Source organism: Rhododendron vialii, chromosome 2a, assembly GCF_030253575.1.
Source record: "Rhododendron vialii isolate Sample 1 chromosome 2a, ASM3025357v1".
Taxonomy (NCBI): domain Eukaryota; kingdom Viridiplantae; phylum Streptophyta; class Magnoliopsida; order Ericales; family Ericaceae; genus Rhododendron; species Rhododendron vialii.
The window spans coordinates 11,317,778-11,338,608 of record NC_080558.1 but is presented as its reverse complement, the minus strand read 5'-3'; the positions used below and the strand labels follow the sequence as shown (position 1 = coordinate 11,338,608).

Sequence of the window (20,831 nt, the reverse complement as noted above, 5' to 3'; positions counted from 1 at the left end):
ATACATACACTTTAAAATAAATGAAAATTTTATATTTCGGATGAACTGAAATATCCGACCGGACCAATCCCACTTCGAATCGAATTGAACTATACTCCAGTCAGGATCAGTTTTGGAAATATTTGGATCGAACAGAATCAGTCTTTGAAAATTTCACCCTGAGCCAAAATCACCCCAATATATACAACTTTTCAGTTAGCGAAAAAGGGTCCTTTAGTTCTGAATTTAACAATTTGCTTTGGTTTTCAGGAGTAGTATTTTTTTGGATCAAACATTTTGCTTTGTTTTGACGTTCCGCCCTCGGATCGTCTAGACTATTTGCGGAGAGAATCTAATTACAAAAGAAAAAAGGAAAAAACCCGGAGCAAAACATGGATTAGGGTTTGCGCTTTCTCCCTGATCCTTTCTCTTCAACAACACGGATCCAATTCTCTGGATACTTCCTCGCACAGCCGATTCATACTAATCTCTCTCTACGTGAGTATGGTAACTATGTTCCACACATTCTCTGCTGTCTTGTGATTCAAGCTCTGTATGTCGTATGAACCCAATCGAATTGAATTTTAATCCCATTGATCCAGCATGAACCCAATTCAATACAATTGTTCTAATAACCGTATTGTTCCAATTGTAACTTCAACACGAAACTGACACGCAGAACACCCACTTCACTCCAAATTAACCCCGTGAACTGAGATGGGTATATCCTCTTTTTTCCTTGACTATGACGTGATGTTCATAATTCCCTTGTTTATGCAGAACTGTGCTGGTTGTTTTTCTTCGTTATTTTCGTAACCCGATTCGGATTTGGACGTGTGTTGCTGTAAGTGGATTTATTGTGGGGAGTCGTGATGCCAGGGAGGTTCCATGTTGGTGGGAAAGTGGTAGATCATGTTGATTTGTTGAGAAAGAGGCACTGGCCATGGCGCTTAGATGTATGGCCTTTCGCCATAATATATGCTGCTTGGATAGTAACCGTTGTACCCAGCTTGGACTTTGGGGATGCTGCCATAGTTCTTGGTGGCCTCGTGGCTCTCCATATTCTGGCGTTTCTATTCACGGTTTGGTCGGTGGATTTTGGGTGTTTTGTCAAGTATTCTAAGGTATGCAGTATAGTCAAATGCGCTATAAAAAATTGTATCTGTCATTTGTCGTCTTTGGATGCATTATTCTGGAATTCAGGTTTTCCATGTTGTTGGTGTGTTAACTGTTCTGTTCAGTTGCCATTGTTAGTTATGTTCCTTCTTGATATTCGACTTTTTGTGCTTGGGTCAGTTGTTTATTTTCATGGTTGTTTCTTTCGCACAATGTAAGAGTTTTTGTCATTTGCGCGAGAATAAAAGCAAGTAATGTTTTGTTAGCCTCGTCGTAATGGAGATGAACAATTTATTGTTCCACTTTGTCAGACATGCTACATCTACTTCCCATTTTAATACCTCTCATGATCAACTTAACCATACACTGAAAAGCCACTTTAGTGGAGCGTCTGATACGCAGATGATATCCGAGGAAAGGAATTGTCCGATCCTCCTAGACCAAAGGGATGATAAGATATGTCTGAGCAAACCCATTTCCGTGCCTCCACGCATCCTATCCACTGCTTACTGGGATCTCAATCCTATAAAGGAGGTCAAAGAAGTCCTCCAACATCTGTAACTCCAAGTCCTGCAACAATCTGGTAAATAAATGCTCCTATACCAACCCATGGCCAGAGACTCTTAATCAATACTCTGCTAAAGTATTCTACTTGCTATGGCCCATATTAGCAAACAAATTATAGAAAGCAACCGAAAGAGGAAAATTCCTGCTCCAAATGCTGTGTTGCTTCTAAAATCCAACTATAATCTCTGAGGTCAAATATTTCATGATAACCATAAGCTGATCATCTTTTCCTGATAGGTTATCCATCTCTTATTCTTGAGCTTTCTCCTTTTATGAATTCTTCCCCAGTTTGAGGAGGCCAATTTATGTTCAATCTTGACAGTAATGACTTGGGCCAATTGGGCACACAGTCAAGCTGGGAAAAAACCCAACAGAAGCCACAATGGCCGTGGATCATAGTTTATATGTGTTAATAAATTTAATCAAACACAAACCTGTTTACAATCTGGCATGTGATGCTTAAAATGGTGGTATGCTTCAGTTTATATGGTCAAAGGCATTCAGCTAATTTTCACAAGGAATGTTGAACAATATTTCGTTGATATCCTATTTGGTGCTTTGGTACAGGTTAATGATATTCACCAAGCAGATGCATGCAAAGTAACTCCGGCAAAATTCTGTGGTTCTAAAGAAGTTGTGCCACTTCATTTTCGGAAGGTTGTGAGTCCATTTTTCTGTTTATATTCATCAATGAATTTCCTTTTTTCTTTCATTTTTTTGAAGCTTACAACAAACCTATCTGTTTTGAGAAATTGAAATTGCTTATATTCATCAATATGCAGATGATATCTTTTATGAGTCTGGATGCAAATTTCCAGACTCATATCAGTGTTAAAAATTCTCTTAGTTTTAAGACACCATTTTATCCTAGAAATTTTTCATATTCTTTTTTTGTGTGTGTGGAAATGGACGAATTTTCATTTTCTGTTACTCATCATTTCTGTTGAATAGCTTACAGCCTCCTTTTAAACTCTATCCAATCACTCTCATTGCTACCCTAATCCCTGCTCCTTGTAGGCCTCCACTTCAACCGAACCCCAACTTGCTCATTTTTTAAAGCATGGTTCTAGGTACTGTCAATTACATTACGTATTGGCCATCTGCCGACAGAAAAGGGATTTTCGACCTTCGATACCGATATGCTTCCCTATGTCGCGATTCAGACAGACCCTTAAATAGCCTCTGTTCAGACAATCCAACAAGCGTCTACTGTTAAGAATCACAGCAAATCTTGCACCTATTCATCTCGGAACCCAGAATTTTCTTTTCCCCCAAAGAATCCTAACCCTACCCAAACCATTCACAATTCTGTGCGTGAGCGAAACCGTAGAAGCTTTATTCTTGCAAGTTTCCTGAAGTTGTCTTACATCACGGAGTCCATGTAATTCATAGTAGACAGATGCTTCATGTGCTTGTGTATCAGAGAATAGTGAAGTCGTATGCAATTTTTGTTAGGCTATCTGCATTAATGTTTTAAATACTGTGTTTTAAAACATATTTTCCCTGCACAGCTGGCAAGTTCGTCACGACAGGAGGAAGAGGTTTATTTCGATTTCAGAAAGCAATGCTTTATCTATTCGAAAGAGAGGGAGACCTTTTGTAAGCTTCCTTATCCTTCTAAGGAAGCATTTGGCTACTATCTCAAAAGCTCTGGCCATGGCTCTGAAGCAAAAGTTATTGCTGCTACTGAGAAGTGGGGACGCAACGCGTGGGTTTGCTTGCCTTTTACTCTTACGTATCCATCTGCCGCGCATTCTAACTAGTTGGTTTTACTGAATACTTGTTATTCTTTGTTTCAACTCTTTCAACACGGAGAACAAAAATACAGGGAAATGAGTTTTTTTCCCTGGAGAGCCAGGTCTCTTTAGTAGCTTCTTTCAACTAGATTATTGGAATATAATTTTTCAACACTTCGTAGATCCATGTTTGTATCGGCTTTTTTCATTCAGTGCAGAGCTCCGTTGCAATGTAAATTTATTGTTTTGAATTTTACATTACACTTTTGCTCCATCATGAAGCACGACACATTACTGCCAGTTTTGCAGTGTGAAGGCTTTGCTCAATCTCCGTTTTTCGTTAATCCAATTTTTTAAAGAAAGTTTTGGAGGTTTCCAAAAGCTACCTGACGCATCGAGCTGCAGTAATCATGCTACTTTAGCGAATAAATAACTCTAGCATAGCTTGATTGACGGGTATAAGTTGGCCCAAAGTGCATGTGGTATCCTAGTCCTTTTGCATATCTGGGCTTTTGCTTGCTTTACATTTAACCATTTTTTGTCAATGCACTTCTTACTGGCACGTTAGGCTTTTGGATTGCGATACTATGTCAGTTGAACTGGGGCAACTGCGTTATTAATTTTTCGTATTCCTAGGTATCTATAGGTTACCTTTATGTTTTTTCCCTATCTAATATGGTTGTTGATTGGCCTTCAGATTTGAGTATCCTCAGCCCACATTCCAGAAATTAATGAAAGAGCACTGTATGGAGCCCTTCTTCGTATTTCAGGTTTGCTCTTTTCAAATCACCCGTCTCATTTGTTTGCCACTTTATCCTTATATATTTGATAAGTTCTTAACTCTTTCCCAACCTTTTTCTTTGCTTCTTTTTACTTAGGTCTTCTGTGTGGGTCTCTGGTGTTTGGATGAGTACTGGTATTACAGTTTGTTCACCCTGTTTATGCTGTTTATGTTTGAGTCAACAATGGCAAAAAGTCGTTTGAAGACTCTAACTGAGCTTAGACGCGTAAGAGTGGATGGCCAGACTCTAATGGTGTATAGATGTGGCAAGTAAGTTAGCAATAATAAGAAATTCTATCGTTGCTTTCCTTACTTAATGGTCTTTGCAAATTTTATCTGCTGACTTGCAAATATTGGGACTATTAGGTGGGTGAAACTCTCTGGGATGGATCTTCTGCCTGGAGATGTTGTGTCCATAGGACGTTCTACTGGTGAGAATGGAGAAGATAAGTCTGTACCAGCAGATATGCTTATATTAGCTGGAAGTGCAATAGTTAATGAAGCCATTCTCACCGGCGAATCTACCCCCCAGTGGAAGGTAGTTGTCTTTTTTGGTTTCTCATTCGCATCCTCTATGAGTGATCTGCTTTACAAGTTTTTCACCTGATATCCTAAGGCAGACATTCCTTGTTTTTGGTGGTTAAATATTTTTGTTTTTGCAGTACTTTTCTCACATCATGCCTTGTGTTTTCTTGCTTGATCTGTTTGTAACTAGTTTTACTGCTATTTCTTTGTGTTAATTATCTCAAATGTCATTTTCGTTGTGATATTTTAATGTAGCTTGTTGATTTCTTTGTGTGATTTACCATGGGGCCAGTGGGTAGATTTGGAAATTTTATTTGTATTAGATATTCTTCAGAGTTTTAAGTGTACGGTGTACCTGTAATTAAATCATTTGCTAAGGTGTGCAGTATCTGCATCGTGGTTAGTGCAAGCTTTTAGGGATGTGTATGTAACTTGTTAGATGATAAGAGCTGTATCTGCATCTTAGTTTCATAGAATCATTCTGATGACAGCTATGCTTCCCTTTATGCCCATGTGAAGCGATTATTTGTTTTCTTATCACTATGTTTTCAGGCTTCAATCATGGGTAGGGGAGCTGAGGAGAAGTTGTCAGTTAGGCGAGATAAAAACCATGTTCTTTTCGGAGGAACGAAGATATTGCAGCATACACCAGATAAAGTTGTGCATGTTATTGACTTTTTATTGCCATCTTTGTCTTCCACTGATAAGTATGTTCTCACTAATTCAATTTTGTTGCTCCTTTTCCCGCTGGAGTCAGAGCTTTCATTTGAGAGCCCCTGATGGTGGCTGCGTGGCTGTTGTTCTACGAACTGGGTTTGAAACCAGCCAAGGAAAACTGATGCGAACTATTTTGTTTTCTACAGACAGGGTATATAGCTTTTGATATTTGGTTGGAGAAGAAGTCAGTTTTATGAAGTTACTGTGAAATTACTCTGTTTCTGTTTACATTGTGTTGTAACACTCAATTCTACTTTTAATAGGTTACTGCTAACAGCTGGGAAAGTGGGCTTTTCATATTGTTCTTAGTTGTATTTGCAGTTATAGCGGCTGGTTATGTGCTAAAAAAGGTATGTAAACACCACTGAACTAGAGTTGACTTGTGCATTTGGTGGAGTGGCTCTTTTTCGGTCACTTGTGAATCACAACGAGGTTTTCTTTGATGCAGGGACTGGAAGATCCGACGAGGAGCAAATACAAGCTTTTCCTGAGTTGTTCGTTGATAATTACTTCTGTGATCCCACCTGAGCTGCCAATGGAATTATCAATAGCTGTTAATACATCTCTTATTGCACTGGCACGACGGGGAATATTCTGTACAGAACCTTTTCGAATTCCATTTGCTGGGAAGGTGTGCATTACTAATTTTGAGATGTTCATGTTGGACTCATGGTTGAGACCATGGTCTTACATTTTCAAATTTAAATGTCTAAATGTTCCCCATTTGTGTTTAAAAACTTGTCATAAACCCAACAAGATTCAGACCCTTGGCGGCACTTGTCCATTGCTTAGACGCGCGAAACACATCACAAGTATGAAGAGAATAATTTGGGATTCAATGTGTTGGACGGCTTTTCCACCATCTCTCAAAGCCAATTGGTGTTAGGAAGGGTTTCAATTAAGTCTTTTATGGCATTAGACATCGCACCCGCAAGTCTATTTTTAGAGCAGTCGCAGGGAGTGGCTTTGTGTAACCAAATCCACGGGGGCACTTTGGGCCCAACATTCCCCCTCTCACGATGACGCTCTCACTATTCAGTTTGTTGACTTCCTGGCTTTGATACCACTTGTCGGACTGGTTTTCCACCATCTTTCCTAAAATCAGTTGGTGTTAGGGAGGGTTTCAATTAGTCTTCTATGGCATTCGACATTGCACCCGCAAGTCATTTTTTAGAGTGGTCGCAAGGTGTGGCATTGTGTAACCAAATCCACGGGGGCACGCTGAGCCAAACACTATGTTTAAAATCCCAACAACATCAATTTATGCTTGGGAATAAAGCTTCCTAAAAAGAAATAGTCGGATTTAAACTCGGTTTTTGCCCACTGTATGGAATGTTGGAAAGTTTGGCATGGATCTGACATAAGGAAATTCAAAAGTAGAAACATAGTTTTACTTGTCGCAAATCTGGTCCATGTGGTGGTGTGTTCTGATTGCTTTTTAAAAATTGCCATGGCCGTGTTGGTTGTAAATATAGTATTTGTTACCCTGTCATTGTCCCTGCTCTTCCTCTCTATTCATTATGGTGTAGGAGCTATGGTGTTGGATGAGGCCAAAGCCACAGTTACTCTCTGGATGTTCCTAAGTTATGTATCCTTTGGTGCTTTCTACAGTGTTAGAAAAGGGCATAACATGGATTTTCTCGATTAGTTCACTGGTAGTACTGAGCGGCCCCCTCTCATTCTATGGCTATGGACTTATATTAGCTACAGCAGTTTCAACAGCTTATTTTCCTCTTAGCTGTTTATTTGAGTTCTTTCGAATGGTGACATTCTAGTTATTGTGGGTGCATAGACTGGTTACCAGGGAAGTATGTGCTTCGTGGAATGACTAAAAAAAGTGTCTTCTGCCACTATCTGCCTCTTGCTCTGTCATTTTACTTGGTAGTTTTATTCGTTGCACCACCTGTCCTCCCTTTGGAGTACATCTTTTTGTAACCCTTTGGAGTATGTCTTTTGCAACCTTGCGCTCTTCTTTGCACCCTTCCTCCTCCTTAATGAAGAACTAGACCCTCTTTGTGTCTTGTGATATATCTGTTTTCTTGTTGAATACAAGTCCTACACTCGGGGGAACAGTATTTGCTAATTAAAAGAGTGAAAACTAGAAAACATCAGGTTCATAAAGACAAGTGTTCGTTTTTCTGCTTTCATTTTAGATTTTAGTTGTCCTTTCTTTCTTTTTTTGTTTATCTTTTCTATGCCCTCCTGCAGGTGGATATATGTTGTTTTGACAAAACCGGAACACTCACATCTGATGACATGGTATGGCAGTTTCAAGTACAATATATTATATATTTTGCTCATTGACTGGTTGAGGCTTTTATTTAGTGCCGTTATACTTTTACTCCACACGAGTCATCTTTGGTTGGATCTACTGAGCTTTCAGAACATACAAGAATTTTTTCAATTTGTCGCACTTCTGCTTTTTCAGGAGTTTTCCGGAGTTGTTGGATTGACTGACAACATGGAGTTAGAAACTGATATGAGTAAAGTGCCTGTTCGCACTATGGAAATTCTTGCTTCTTGCCATGCTTTAGTATTTGTGGACAACAAGTTGGTATGTATGAAAATGTGCAAGGAACAACTTCTTTTGTATTTGGAATAAATAGCTCCATGCATGATTTCAAATTCAAACAATGACATTACATGCTCACAAGTGTTTACTTCTCCTTTTCAATTCACAAATAACTGAATTTCATCACAAGACTGCAGAAGTGAATCGCAAGTTAAATGTTCATATTGTGTTTCTATTTAAGAGGCAAGAAAAGGGAAATTTTGTTAATGGAAAGAGAAGAAAAGAAAACGCGCAAATGAAAGGAGGACAAGACACGAAAGATGGCCTTCCAATCTCTAGAAATCAAGAACAAGGGAATGACTGCTTCCATCCCGAGTTATGAGACAGTATGGGCTAGTGCAAACCATTCCTGTGGTTTCTTTTATAAAGAAGAGAAACCGAGGCCCAAAAAGACTGCAAACAACAATTCTATCCTATATTGACTCATTATCTTCAAGCCCTAGCATTACACCCAACCAAATTGCGAGACAAAGCGAAAATAACTCTAAATTCCACATTATCTTCACTTGTATGTTACCTACGAATCCCTGAAAGTCGATCAATAGCATTTGGGAACTAGTAATCGGGGCCACCCGCCAAATATCAGCCAATCGTCCAGACTGGCTTAACATGGCATGTATGTCAGGGCCCGGGGGTATCCAACTGTCCAGACTGATTTCTTTACAGTATTTGTCCCCATTACCCTGCCTGAATTTGTAGCAAGCGATCCAATATACTGTTTTCCAAAGCCACCATCCAAACAATGGGATAATGTTTGAAAAGAATTGACATTTCAAAACAGAATGACGTGGGTGAGAGATATTAAAGAAACATAGATCATAATTGGAACTTACTTGGAATACAATCTTGTACAGCTACCTGTTATATTAATAATTGTTGCTCCATTGTTTATCGAACACAGGAATACAATTTTTAAGATTTCCAACTGGAACTTACTTGCAGCACCAAACTCCCATATGCTTTAGCTACTGGATTTGTTTATTGTCGCCTGTAGGTTGGTGATCCTCTTGAGAAGGCTGCACTTAAGGGAATAGACTGGAGTTATAAATCAGATGAGAAAGCCATACCAAAAAAGTAAGCTGAAACCTTGGTTTGCTTTATTTAATTGGTACTCAGATATTTTTTTTCATGGTCCTTATTTTAAATAGGTTCTAATTATTTGTTTCATCATGTATCCTCTGTTTGTGTTATTTACTAGTGACTCATCTTTCTTATAGTTGTGATGCATCTTAAAGGTTTTCAAATGTGGGGGGGAATGGGAACGTGGTGAAAGAAAAACATGTGAAGATAAAGCTCCTATTGACATATTAAAAGAAGGGGAAAATGGTTGAAGGCAGACTTTTTGCATTAATGCAGGGAAAATGATCTTTTCCTGCTCTCGTGCTCTCTAGTCTGCTCTTGCTCTCGCTATGTAAATCGATTCCTAAGTTGGAAGACCATGATATAGAATGAGTTGTGCAGTCAACATGCAAAGAATTAAAGCGATCCAAATTACGGCACTCTTTTCAACACGTTTAGCCATCAAAACCTATCCTAGATGTTTTTCTTGTATTTGCTTCATTTAAAGTTCCTTGGAGTTGGGGTAAAAACTGTAAAGGACTAATGCCTAGAGAGGGTGGAGTTTAACAGTACAAATGTAAGATAAGCAGACCATAATGCTTTGACAAAATTGTGGCCAAGAATAATGTGTTAAAAAAAGGTCTTGCTTATATAGAAAACTAGGTTTTAGTGGAGGTCTAATTATTTAATTGAAGAGCTCTACAAGTACCTTAATGTCTGAAGTGTTATCTACACGAGTCCACTCTCATCATACTGCAAACTTAGTGCATACCATGTTCCTGCTCCAGTTCGCATTGCATATACCCATTCGATCCATGTTCAAAGTAACATACCATCTACTACTGTGGAGTGATTGACTGATTGTTACCTAGCTTCTCTATTTTTCGATTCCTTGATACAATTAGAGTTCGGGACTAACTTTGGGAATTATAGGCACCCATCAGGTTTAAAAAAGGAGACTAAAAAGTGGATTTTTTTTATTCTAGTTGTATGATAGCACTAATAATGAGTTTAGGTCATGATGCATGTCATGTTTCTTTCCTTTAGGTGTATTTTTTATCTGGTGGACGTTGTAGTTGCTTGTAAGCAGCTCTTTATCCAGTTGCCTTGTATGTCCTTTCATAAAACACATGCCCACTTGGCTGCATAAGAGCCACATCCCTTGTGTCTTGTTACTAATAAACGTCATACATACTTCCCATTTGTTATTAGTTCCATGCTGGCCATTTGTCTCCTTTTATTTCACATATCCCTCTCTTAACCCCAATTTCATTCAACTTGAAGCTATTGCCAAGCAAACAACTTTTTTGCAGGCTAAATTTTTGGGATTGGTTAGTTTCTTTTCTTCCAATTAAATTACATTTTAGAGCTTCGTTTTGAGCCCTCTAACTTGCGGATTTTGAGCTTGCTGGAAGTTCAGTTATCAGTCACATTACCTGATCTTTGGTTGATCCTGGGTTACTGGGGTCCACCTTGGGTTGCAGTTAACGTTCATATGCATGGGAATCGCCATTTCCATCTGCACAGGAATTATGCATAATAAGAAAGTAGTCAACTTTCTTTAAAGCTACCAAAATTTCCTGTAGGGTTTGCACCCCTGGTAACTAGTATTTGATAGCTGTGACAATAAGAGTGGCAATGGAAATTGTAACTTGTAAATGTCATCTTTTTGGCCCGAAACTTACGGCCTGTTTGAACTTGGGGATGGGAAAGGAAAAGAAAACTTTGAGGAAAGTATAGAGAAAAATATACTGTGATTGATTCTATGTTTTGTTATTTTCTTCCTTGTTTCCTCTCAAACTGAACATGGGAAAATAACTTCCCCTTCCTTTCTTTTCTTTTCTCTAGGTTCCAGCAAACCCTTAGTATACCTAAATTCATTACTCATCATATTGCACATAACTGCCGAATCCCCTGGAATTCAAGCTTGATGAGTTAGTGCTCTGAAATGAAATTGCATTATGTTTTAACTTGAAAGGTTTAGGGTTTAAGTTGTGTCTACCAGGGTGTAAAAAGATTACATAATAAACGTTTTGCTCCTCGATGTCTTATGGTTTTCCAGGGGTAGTTTGTGATGTAAATGTTGCACACAAACTCGTTTGTTTGCCACTTGATCAGTTTTTGTAGAACGGTTCTTTTCACAAAGTTTCTCCCTCGCCAATTCTTGAATTATGGTGACCCTTTCTTCTTGCAGTCCTAATTTTTTCCAACAATTTCCAGGGGGAGTGGTAATGCCGTTCAAATTGTGCAGAGACACCACTTTGCATCTCACTTGAAACGAATGGCAGTTGTTGTTCGTATTCAGGAGCAATTCCTTGCTTTTGTGAAGGTATTTAGTTCTTTTCTTTACTTTCCCTTTTTCTGTTGAGATATTGAATGGATGCATGGAAGTGTGATTTATAAACTGAATGGATACATCATACATGGAAGCTTGATTAATTTTTGTAAACCGTGCATATGTTTATGAAGGGTTTCTGTCATTTCTTGCTTTCAAATTCTTATGAATGTGGATCATGTGTTTAGTTGTTAGTACATGTCATCTCTTTTTTTTTTTTTTTTCCTCTGTGAAGATAATAGATCCAAAGATAAGAAGTTAAATCAATACTTTCAATTCGACATTATGTAATGGTTTATGTGCGATTGATGGGATAATTAGAAGAATCCCATTGTTGATTACTGGCCCATTAGCTCCTACATTTGAATAAAAAACGGATGTCCTTTTGCCACATTATTGTGGCCCGATGAAGAAGTTTTTCCTGTCGAATATTGATCTCCCTTATTTATAATATAGTAGCAGCTTTGAAGCACTGGAGTAAATATAGAAACTGGTCAGGCTACGAGATTTTCCAGGAATTATCACTTAATAAAAGGTTAATGTTGGGTAGTTAGGGCATTTGAATTTATGATCGGATACTTCTAATTGTGGAACCCATTTAAATGTGAATCTTTTGTAAACACATGTGTGTTGGTACGCATTGGGGTAATTGTGGAACCTATGTTACTTGATTTTGTTCTGCTTCTGGCAACAACGTAGCAACTATTGCTATACTCGATAGATACCTGACCCCAGGAAAAGCAATAGAACATGCAGTTCCGTTTTGTTCTTTGTTATGTATACATTATTTTCCGGCTTTCCTTTCCATGTATGTCAAACTTTCATTTCGCCCTTGTTCCAGGGTGCTCCAGAAACCATTCAGGAGATGCTCATTGATTTACCTCCTTCGTATGTTCAAACCTACAAGAAATACACACGTCAGGGTTCTCGAGTCTTGGCCCTGGCTTACAAGTTCCTTCCAGAAATGACAGTAAGAGTTGTCCCTTTCTGTGATGATCTCTTTTGGATATTCTCCCCTCTTACTTTTCTCATTTTCCCTTGTTATTATTGGTTATTTTTGTATGATGTTTATATTGTGAACATTCGTGTGAGTTATTGTGCTTCAAAGTAAATCTATCTGTGTTGGCTGTTTGTTAAATTTGAACTTCAGTTTGGACATCACTTCAATCATGTATGTTTCAATTGATGCGGGTTTTGATTGATGTGGTGTTGTTTGGTTATGTTTTCGTTTACAGGAAAAAACTGAGAAAATGGCAACAGTTTTCATATTTCAAAATTTATTCAAACCAAAAAAAGTTGATGATTTTGGAAAGGAAAAATAAAAGAAAAAGTTCATCAAAAACAAGTTTTCATTTCCCTCCCATCATCTCCGGCCACCTGCTGCCACCTCTAATCACCATGTCAACCCCACCTTTGGCCACCAGTTATCGTGACCTCCTGGGGACCCTCCACCTCCCACCACCACTTCCCGCTGCTGGACACCCCTTCTAGTGATCCTCTGGTAACTCTTGCGACAACTATTCAACCTCAGGCTACAGCTTGAGTGACCCTTCTGGTGACTGCCTCACCTCTGAACACCACTTTTGCGTTCCACAGCGACTCCCTTTCCGCTACACTGGTTCTCAAAACAAATGTGAATTGCGTTTGCACTAATCATGTCTTTTTTTCTTTTTTTTTGTCAATTAATTATAGTGAATAGGATAGAAAAACTAACTTTTGACTTTTAGCTTAAATTTGTGGTTGTCTATCCCTCCTAGCCTTGTGCTTGGTTTCTCTGACAGCCCAGTATCCCTACAACACTTTAATCCACGATTGATCCTATGTTGTCTCTCTCTCTCTCTCTCTCTCTCTCTCTCTCTCACACACACACACGCGCACGCACGTACGCACAATATGTAATCATGGAAGTGGAAATATACTGGATCATGGTGTCTTTTCTAGTTTCTTATTACCATCTCATTTATGTATGTGCCTCTGTTTAACTTGTGGAATTTCTTTTACTCCATGAAGGTCAGCGAAGCTAGAAGCTTAGATAGAGATCTTGTGGAGAGTGGGCTTACTTTTGCAGGTTTTGCGGTAAAATGATCATTCCGTTCTCTTCATTGAATTATTGGTTAATTGTTTCCTTTTTTGGTATATTTTGTTGGTTAATGCTTTGTCTCTGAATTCCAGGTATTTAATTGTCCTATTAGAGCGGATTCAGCCACTGTGTTGGCCGAGCTGAAAGGATCATCACATGACTTGGTGAGTTATGTTTTTTTATCCTGGTGTACCTAGGTTTCACATTTTCTCTTTTCTAGTTTACTTCTTGTTTGATTTCGCAAGTTGGACTTATTGCTAAAGTGACTAAATTTGCCCTGTGTTGCAATTTAAAAGTGCAACTTGAAACACGGTGTTAACTGTTTGATAGGATGGAAATGGTGGAGGTAATCCTTAATCACACATGCTCCCCTTTTTTTTTAGGGAGGACAGCGCAGAAAGATAATACAAAGAAGTAGAGCTAGTGAAAGTGTCAAACTCCAAATGACACTTTGCCCTCGGATCTCTGTAGAAAAAATGGAATTCCCTTAGACAGATGACAAAGGTTTGTCTATCCCAGGACTACGTGTCCTTGAACTAATCCTGAAAAAACACTTGGACCATGTTCGTTTTGGGTTTTGAGGTAGTTTTTTGAGTCCAGAGTCCCAAAACGAACATGGCCTTGCATTCTCCTCCAACCAAATAACCCAACAACTTGATAATGTTACACAATAATACCTATGACGATATCACTTATTGAATAACATCTAGACCACGCTCTTGGACAAAGCTGAAGGGAAGAAGATGCCAAAGCCAGTGCATGTTTAGGAAATAGTGGACACAACAATGGCTGGGGTTTGTTTTTTTGGAGCTTTCACGATTGTAGGGGTCCATTTTGGTGGTGAAGCACTAGAATTCTTCTTCGCTTTCATTTTGCAGTGAGGTCACTAGTGGTTCTTGTAGCGTTCTATAGGACTGTATAACCCTAGTTCCCAAACCCTGTTCAATAAAGGAAGTTTCAAGATATATAAGGATTACCTCTTTCATGCCCACCTAAGCATATAACCAGATACAAAAATGAACACCGATATTGACACTTCGATTTCTAAAACATGGGATACGACTGTTGAAAGCAATTACCTGATCATGTTAAACATCTATATCATGAGTACTATTTCTTCAGGAGTGTGTATTTTTTTCTTGCAGGTTACTTCCTGAGTTGTAGACTTAGTTGTATTTAATTGAACACAACTCCGTTTCAGGTGATGATTACTGGTGATCAAGCTCTGACAGCCTGTCATGTTGCTAGTCAAGTTCATATTATTTCAAAACCAGCTCTGATTCTTGGTCCATCAAAGAATGGTGCGGGATATGAGTGGGTTTCGCCAGATGAGAGTGAGAGTATCGGTTATAGGTAAGATATACACGTTTTAACTTCACTAAGTTCAAGTCTGTCTGTCTGTCTCTCTCTCTCTCTCTCTCTCTCTCTCTCTCTCTCTCTCTCTCTCTCTGGGGATTACTGGCTTTATTTGAAGCCTTGTTTTACATACCCATTTTGGTGCTTAGCATTCCATTCCTTTTGTAACTATTATCCATTCCTCTGGGGTCAGTACTAACTCCTTGGGTTTAATGACCATCCATAGATAAATCCTTGAGTGTCCTCTAGTTGTTGCCAATGATTCCTTGTCTTGCTGGGCCCATTTTGTAGAACTTTTCAATCTTGTGATTAATTTTGTTTGATAGTCCTTTGAATTTGTTATCTTATTCATTACTAGTACGGAAGATGTTGAACCTTTATCGGCAACTCATGATCTCTGTATCGGGGGCGATTGCATTGCAATGTTGCAGCAGACTTTAGCTGTTCTTAAAGTCATCCCATATGTGAAGGTTCTAACTTCTTCCCAATTGCCATATGTTGAAGCTTGTACTTCATGTCAGCCTCTTTAAGAAAAATCGTGCTTTGTTTATCAGGTTTTTGCTAGAGTTGCTCCTGAACAAAAAGAACTCATCATGACAACCTTTAAAACAGTGGGAAGGATAACATTGATGTGTGGCGATGGAACTAACGATGTTGGAGCTCTCAAGCAGGTAAAGCAGTAGGATTCTGATTCAGTTTGGCACATTCTGTACTATGTTCCATTTTGCATATAGATAAGATGATGCATAGTTGGACATTTATTTGCTATCTTCTGCATGACTTTCGCTTCATTTGGACCAGGAAAAAAGCTAGGGCTTGGAAATTTTTTGAAAGGTTTTAGAACGTCTTCTTTACTTTAGCGAAAAAGTTACCTGACGTAGCCCAAACAACTTAGCAAAAAAATACCGTCAAGTGTTCCCTTTTTCTCATTAAGTTAAACAGCCAAAAAGCTTGCTTTAGACATTCCAAATAACTTTTTTGCCTGTTCTTTTTTGAGCTTCTAAAAAAGCCAAAAGCTCAATTTTTTAGACATCCCTAAATGACTGAAATCCTCTCCTCTTCGTAATAAGTCCTTGTAGTTTTATTTTGTTCTTATTTATTTTATTGATATATTCCTTTTTCTTTTAGGCCCATGTAGGAACGGCTCTGTTGAATGCAATCCCGCCTCCTACAAAGACCGAAAAGCCGCCTTCTGAATCATCGTCAAAAGATGAAAGTGCAAGGTCTGCCAAGTCAAAGAAACTTAAGCCTACTACAGAGTCAAGCAAAGCCCCAAGCGTAAATGGAGAGGGCCCTTCAAAGAGCAGAGTAGTTGCAAAGTCAGAATCCTCTTCACACTCGGCCAGTGGTAACCGTCATTTGACTGCTGCAGAGGCCCAACGGCAAAAGTTAAAGAAGCTCATGGACGAGCTAAATGAGGACGGAGGTGATGGTCGATCCGCTCCAATTGTCAAACTTGGTGACGCATCAATGGCATCCCCATTCACGGCAAAGCATGCTTCAGTGGCCCCCACTACGGACATAATCCGTCAGGGCCGTAGTACCCTTGTCACTACCCTGCAAATGTTCAAAATACTTGGCCTGAACTGCCTTGCGACCGCCTACGTTTTGAGTGTTATGTATCTGGATGGTGTCAAGTTGGGAGATATTCAGGCAACCATTAGTGGGGTATTCACCGCCGCCTTTTTCCTATTTATTTCTCATGCACGACCGCTTCCCACCCTTTCGGCGGAACGGCCCCACCCCAATGTCTTCTGCCCTTACGTGTTCCTCTCTCTCCTCGGACAGTTTGCGATCCACATCCTTTTCTTGATCTCATCAGTGAAAGAGGCAGAGAAATACATGCCTGATGAATGTATTGAACCGGATTCTGAGTTCCACCCAAATTTGGTTAATACCGTTTCATACATGGTGAGCATGATGATCCAGGTGGCAACTTTTGCAGTTAATTACATGGGGCACCCTTTTAACCAGAGTGTGACGGAAAACAAGCCGTTTTTGTATGCCCTTTTGGCTGCTGTTGGGTTTTTTACAGTTATAACCTCGGACTTGTTCAGGGGCTTGAATGACTGGTTGAGGTTGGTCCCTTTGCCGAGGGGATTGAGGGATAAGCTGTTGCTTTGGGCCTTCTTAATGTTCTTGGTCTGCTATACGTGGGAGCGATTATTGAGGTGGGCTTTCCCTGGTAAGATCCCTGCTTGGAGGAGGCGGCAACAGGCGGCTGTAGCTAACTCAGAAAAGAAACGCCTCTAAACGGATACTAGCTGATATGAAGCAGACAGTATCAGCAATTTTGGTGGATGGAAACATTTCAGAAAGAACAGTAGCAGTTGAATGATTAGCCTTGTATCGTTATTTTGTTACATTTAAGGTTTTCTTCCCTAGAGATGGGAATTTAAGATGAATTTTGTGTCCCCCATTCTTTTTTTTTTTTGAAGGGGTGGTTCTATAATGCTAGCTGAAATTTATGTTTGAATTTGCTATTCCTGTTGGATGCTTAAACGAAGCTAAGGCCGTTCACCCTTTCAATTTGGTGTATCTGTGATGGTTTAGAATTGGTAAATTTAGCACAAAAAGTAAATTACTCCACGTGAAGAATCTGATTTTTCTCTTCTTTTTGTTTTCTCTTGAGTTGCGTTTGGATCATGGATTTGTGGAGGGACAGGAAAATGGGGAAACTTTGTACAAAACATGTTTGATTTCACGTTTGTTTCCATAATTATAAACAAGAACAAAACAATAGACCTGTATGGTAGTGGTTAATTTTGGTTTTCCAGTATTTTGTTTCTCAAAGCATGTGACACTAACTTAATAAGAAAACATCTACAAAGAAAATGAAAACAATGGCTAACAGATCAATCAGTTGTGTTCATTCAGGCTCTCCTTGGAAAATATCAATGCAAAATAGAATGGCTGATCAAATTAATGCTTTGACATCAACATGTGTCTGAAGAAATGAAAATTTTCCTACTATAATACATGAGAAAGTAACCCCGATACATTTACATAAACTGTGTAGAATTTCAAACTAATGTTTCTCGTATGACATGAATTGGGTCTATTTAACCTACCAATGAAGCCTATAACTGGCAGCTTGCATAAGCGGATGAGCGAAGTAAGCACCCAAAGTCAATGCAGTGATGGTTAAATACGGCAAACGGATGAACTCTTTGTAGTAATCTTCAGGCAACTTCTGACGGCCATCAAGAATAGCTGCGAATGGAAAAACACTTGTTCGGCTCTTCACGGTTTCAAAGGCATCGCCATATCGTATAGCTAGCCTCCTATCTCCGTTCCAAACGCCAAATAAATGGTGCCCTATTAGCCCGATGGAGGCTGCCACTGCAACAGAGTTGCCAATCCAGATTGTGTGTGCCAAGCACCAAATCACTTGGCCAACCATCTGGAGGTGAAATATACCAATAAACCAGTAGTAGACGAAGGCTATGATCCTTAAGAGTCAAAATAACCCAAGACAAACCGGGTGTCTATACATCATATGTTTTATCTGACTGCTTAGCCAATGAATAGTAAGAATGGAAAGTCCACAGTATAGATATGCCGTATGCGTGATCTAGTATATACCTGTGGGTGCCGAGTTATTCTCATGATACCAGTCTCCCAAAGATGCATTTTAGGCTTGTCAACGGCTGCTACCTCTAGTAAATTAAAAGTTGATGGATAGAGGAAAAAGAAGGAAATAAAATTCGCGAGCCAGGTGACTTCATGTAAACCCGGAACACTTTGCAACTGCCATAACTGTACACCATCATATCTGTGGTTGATGAAGTATACCTGAACCACAATCAAGTGAAACGTCAATCAATATAGATAACCTTTGCAAGACCATCAAAAAAGAAAAGAAAGAGCAGAAGTCAAAATTTGTAAATCTCCCAGCTCATAACAGAAGGTCGAGAACTCACAACAGTGCTAACAGCCAACGGAAGAGAAGTCCCTGCAAACAAAACACGGAATGCACGTTCTCCAATAAGTTTCTCGCCTTTATCTCTGAAACTAGCCAAGCCACTGTGGACAGCGGCAAAAATGAGAGTAAGCATAAACATAGCAACCTGCAAAACAATGTTTAGACGCTCAGCCTTCAATAACCATAAATCTGAGTATTACCAAGGACAAAATAGCACATAGCACCCACTGTTATTACAAAGCAAAAGAAAAGAAAAAGACCAAGCCACCAAATCTTTTATATACTAAATATGTAGTTTGAATATTAAAACCAGCATATGCATGAATAACAGATTAACAGTAGAGAGAACAGTCATCCTCGCAATGTTTCTGCATAAGCATGAGAGGAAATACTTCTCGCAATCTATTTGGTGAACTCTAAACTTAGCCCAAAGCATCTCAAGCCCTTACTCAATTTTTTACCCAAATTTGAGTAAAAGCTTCATGTGATAAGAAGCACTCCAATGGGCAAGTTCCAATCTAAAAGGTTCATTAGTGGCACAGTCGTAAATTTAAGAGGGAGAAGCACTCCCTTGGTTTGGTTAAAAATTTGAGAAAAACCCGATTGGGAGTGAGATTTAGGAGATTAACTCATATTTTGGTTCTGAGTTTAAAATACAGTTAAGGGCTGGAGACGGTATTCTTATCCCATTTGTAATGTAGTACATTCTGTCATTGTTTTCAGCAAACCAACCACAGGGTATTTCAAGACCGGGTTCGATTCTAGGGGTCAGGCTGCAATGCAATGAAGTAATTTCTTTTGAATTCCCCTGTTCCGGCGGGGTGGTCAGCTTTGACCGGACCGGGGAAGGGATAAGTTAGAGGTGTGCGTAAGCCCTGACTGTCGAACCAAAAGAAGAAGATAAAAGAATACTTCCCTTACCATTACATTCTAGCTTAATTCCAATCAACCAAAAAACTACCTTAATACAAAACTGATGAGTTCAAAAGCAAAACAAATTCTTGAACGCTTACACGTACTTCTGTTTTCAGCGTCCAAAAACTAAATAATCACCTCCTAAACAAAATGGCATTCTTAATAGTAATTGCTATTGCAAAAAAATTGGGATGAAGCTCGAAAACATGCTCTCCAAGGAATGGTTAGGTAAAAAGTAAAAAGCTCACCTCATGGCTTCCAGAAACGCTGTAAACGGAATCGACGAAAGCTTTTCCGAATCCAGTAGAGTTATCAATCCAGACCACGTCGAGCACGAATAGCACAACGCCCAAAACCCCAGTAAAATAAATCCAAGACGTAATCTTCTGCTTGCCCAAATCGAATTCCGCCGAATCCTCCCCCGCAAAAACAACCTCCTCCTCCGCCTCCTCCTCCTCCTCCTTCGCCGTTTCTCCGATTTCGGACGCGCCGGCGCGTGTCTTTTGGGAAATTCTCGGGGGTTGCGGCGAATACGGGTTGTTCTTGACTAGGAAGGGTGGAGTGGATTTGGGGGTCGGTAAGGTGACTTTGGGGGCAAATGTTCTGTGCTTGGTGGGGAAGTGAGAGAGGGGTGAGAAGGGGTTTGAAAGGAGGAGAGAAGTGGCCATGTTTGCAGAGAGAAAGAGAGAGAGAGAGTGCTTCCCATGTAGTGACTAGTGAGCTGAATCCATTCCAATAATGTGCAAAGAAGCGTAAACGCAAGCATGAAAATGTTTTTAAAAAAAACCAAACAAATAACTAGAATTTGTGAGTACGAAAATTGAAAACGTGAGCGAGATTATTTTGAATAATTATGTGACCGAGGTAGTGAGTAAGTGGACTTGGGTACCGCCATATCCTACACCATTACTCATGGTATGTTCTTGTGAGGTTCACAGGAGAATATTTTTTGTATTTAAATTCCACAGAAAAATTGGGTGGCGATGTCCTAACACCATTTTTTTTTTCATACCTCGTCATTGAATGGTTGGTATTTCTTTTCAGGTTCTGTCGATAATTGTTTAGGTGCAATAAATATACTCGTAGATGAATTGTGTTTATGGAAGAAAACTCACAAAACATCAAATATTTACCATTATTCTCTATTGTAGGAGTACATAAATGTTTA

The 20,831-nt window shown here is 39.3% G+C and overlaps 2 protein-coding genes across 3 annotated transcripts; one reads left to right on the top strand and one right to left on the bottom strand.

Moving 5' to 3' along the window:
- Positions 1 to 211: 211 nt before the first annotated feature.
- Positions 212 to 17,412, top strand: LOC131318213 (probable manganese-transporting ATPase PDR2). Of its 2 annotated transcripts, none has more exons than XM_058348045.1 (22): positions 212 to 477; positions 760 to 1,103; positions 2,230 to 2,319; positions 3,174 to 3,370; positions 4,096 to 4,168; positions 4,277 to 4,449; positions 4,546 to 4,717; positions 5,257 to 5,361; positions 5,462 to 5,572; positions 5,685 to 5,771; positions 5,870 to 6,052; positions 7,630 to 7,680; positions 7,850 to 7,975; positions 8,988 to 9,067; positions 11,273 to 11,381; positions 12,229 to 12,357; positions 13,398 to 13,463; positions 13,560 to 13,631; positions 14,669 to 14,820; positions 15,182 to 15,293; positions 15,378 to 15,494; positions 15,952 to 17,412. In XM_058348045.1, exons 2-22 carry the CDS (start codon positions 852 to 854, stop codon positions 17,074 to 17,076), a joined length of 3,582 nt encoding a protein of 1,193 aa, XP_058204028.1. In that variant the 5' UTR covers positions 212 to 477; positions 760 to 851; the 3' UTR covers positions 17,077 to 17,412. The 2 variants fall into 2 exon arrangements, with proteins under 2 accessions (XP_058204028.1, XP_058204029.1); XM_058348046.1 differs by having other exon boundaries at positions 212 to 486.
- A 361-nt stretch (positions 17,413 to 17,773) lies between these two features.
- LOC131318212 (15-cis-zeta-carotene isomerase, chloroplastic) lies at positions 17,774 to 20,409 on the bottom strand. The gene is made up of 4 exons (XM_058348044.1): positions 19,912 to 20,409; positions 18,747 to 18,893; positions 18,409 to 18,618; positions 17,774 to 18,226 (listed from the first exon to the last, which is right to left on the bottom strand). The coding sequence occupies exons 1-4, from the start codon at positions 20,329 to 20,331 to the stop codon at positions 17,891 to 17,893; spliced, it is 1,113 nt and encodes a 370-aa protein (XP_058204027.1). The 5' UTR covers positions 20,332 to 20,409; the 3' UTR covers positions 17,774 to 17,890.
- Between the last annotated feature and the right edge of the window lie 422 nt (positions 20,410 to 20,831).

Coding starts and splice junctions, on each gene's coding strand:
- LOC131318213 (XM_058348045.1), top strand. CDS start 852: ATGCCAGGGAGGTTCCATGTTGGTGGGAAAGTGGTAGATCATGTTGAT. Junction 7,681..7,849: donor CACTCACATCTGATGACATG/GTATGGCAGTTT, acceptor CTGCTTTTTCAG/GAGTTTTCCGGAGTTGTTGG. Junction 7,976..8,987: donor TATTTGTGGACAACAAGTTG/GTATGTATGAAA, acceptor TGTCGCCTGTAG/GTTGGTGATCCTCTTGAGAA.
- LOC131318212 (XM_058348044.1), bottom strand. CDS start 20,331: ATGGCCACTTCTCTCCTCCTTTCAAACCCCTTCTCACCCCTCTCTCAC. Junction 18,894..19,911: donor GCGTTTCTGGAAGCCATGAG/GTGAGCTTTTTA, acceptor ATTGTTTTGCAG/GTTGCTATGTTTATGCTTAC. Junction 18,619..18,746: donor CGTTGGCTGTTAGCACTGTT/GTGAGTTCTCGA, acceptor ATTGTGGTTCAG/GTATACTTCATCAACCACAG.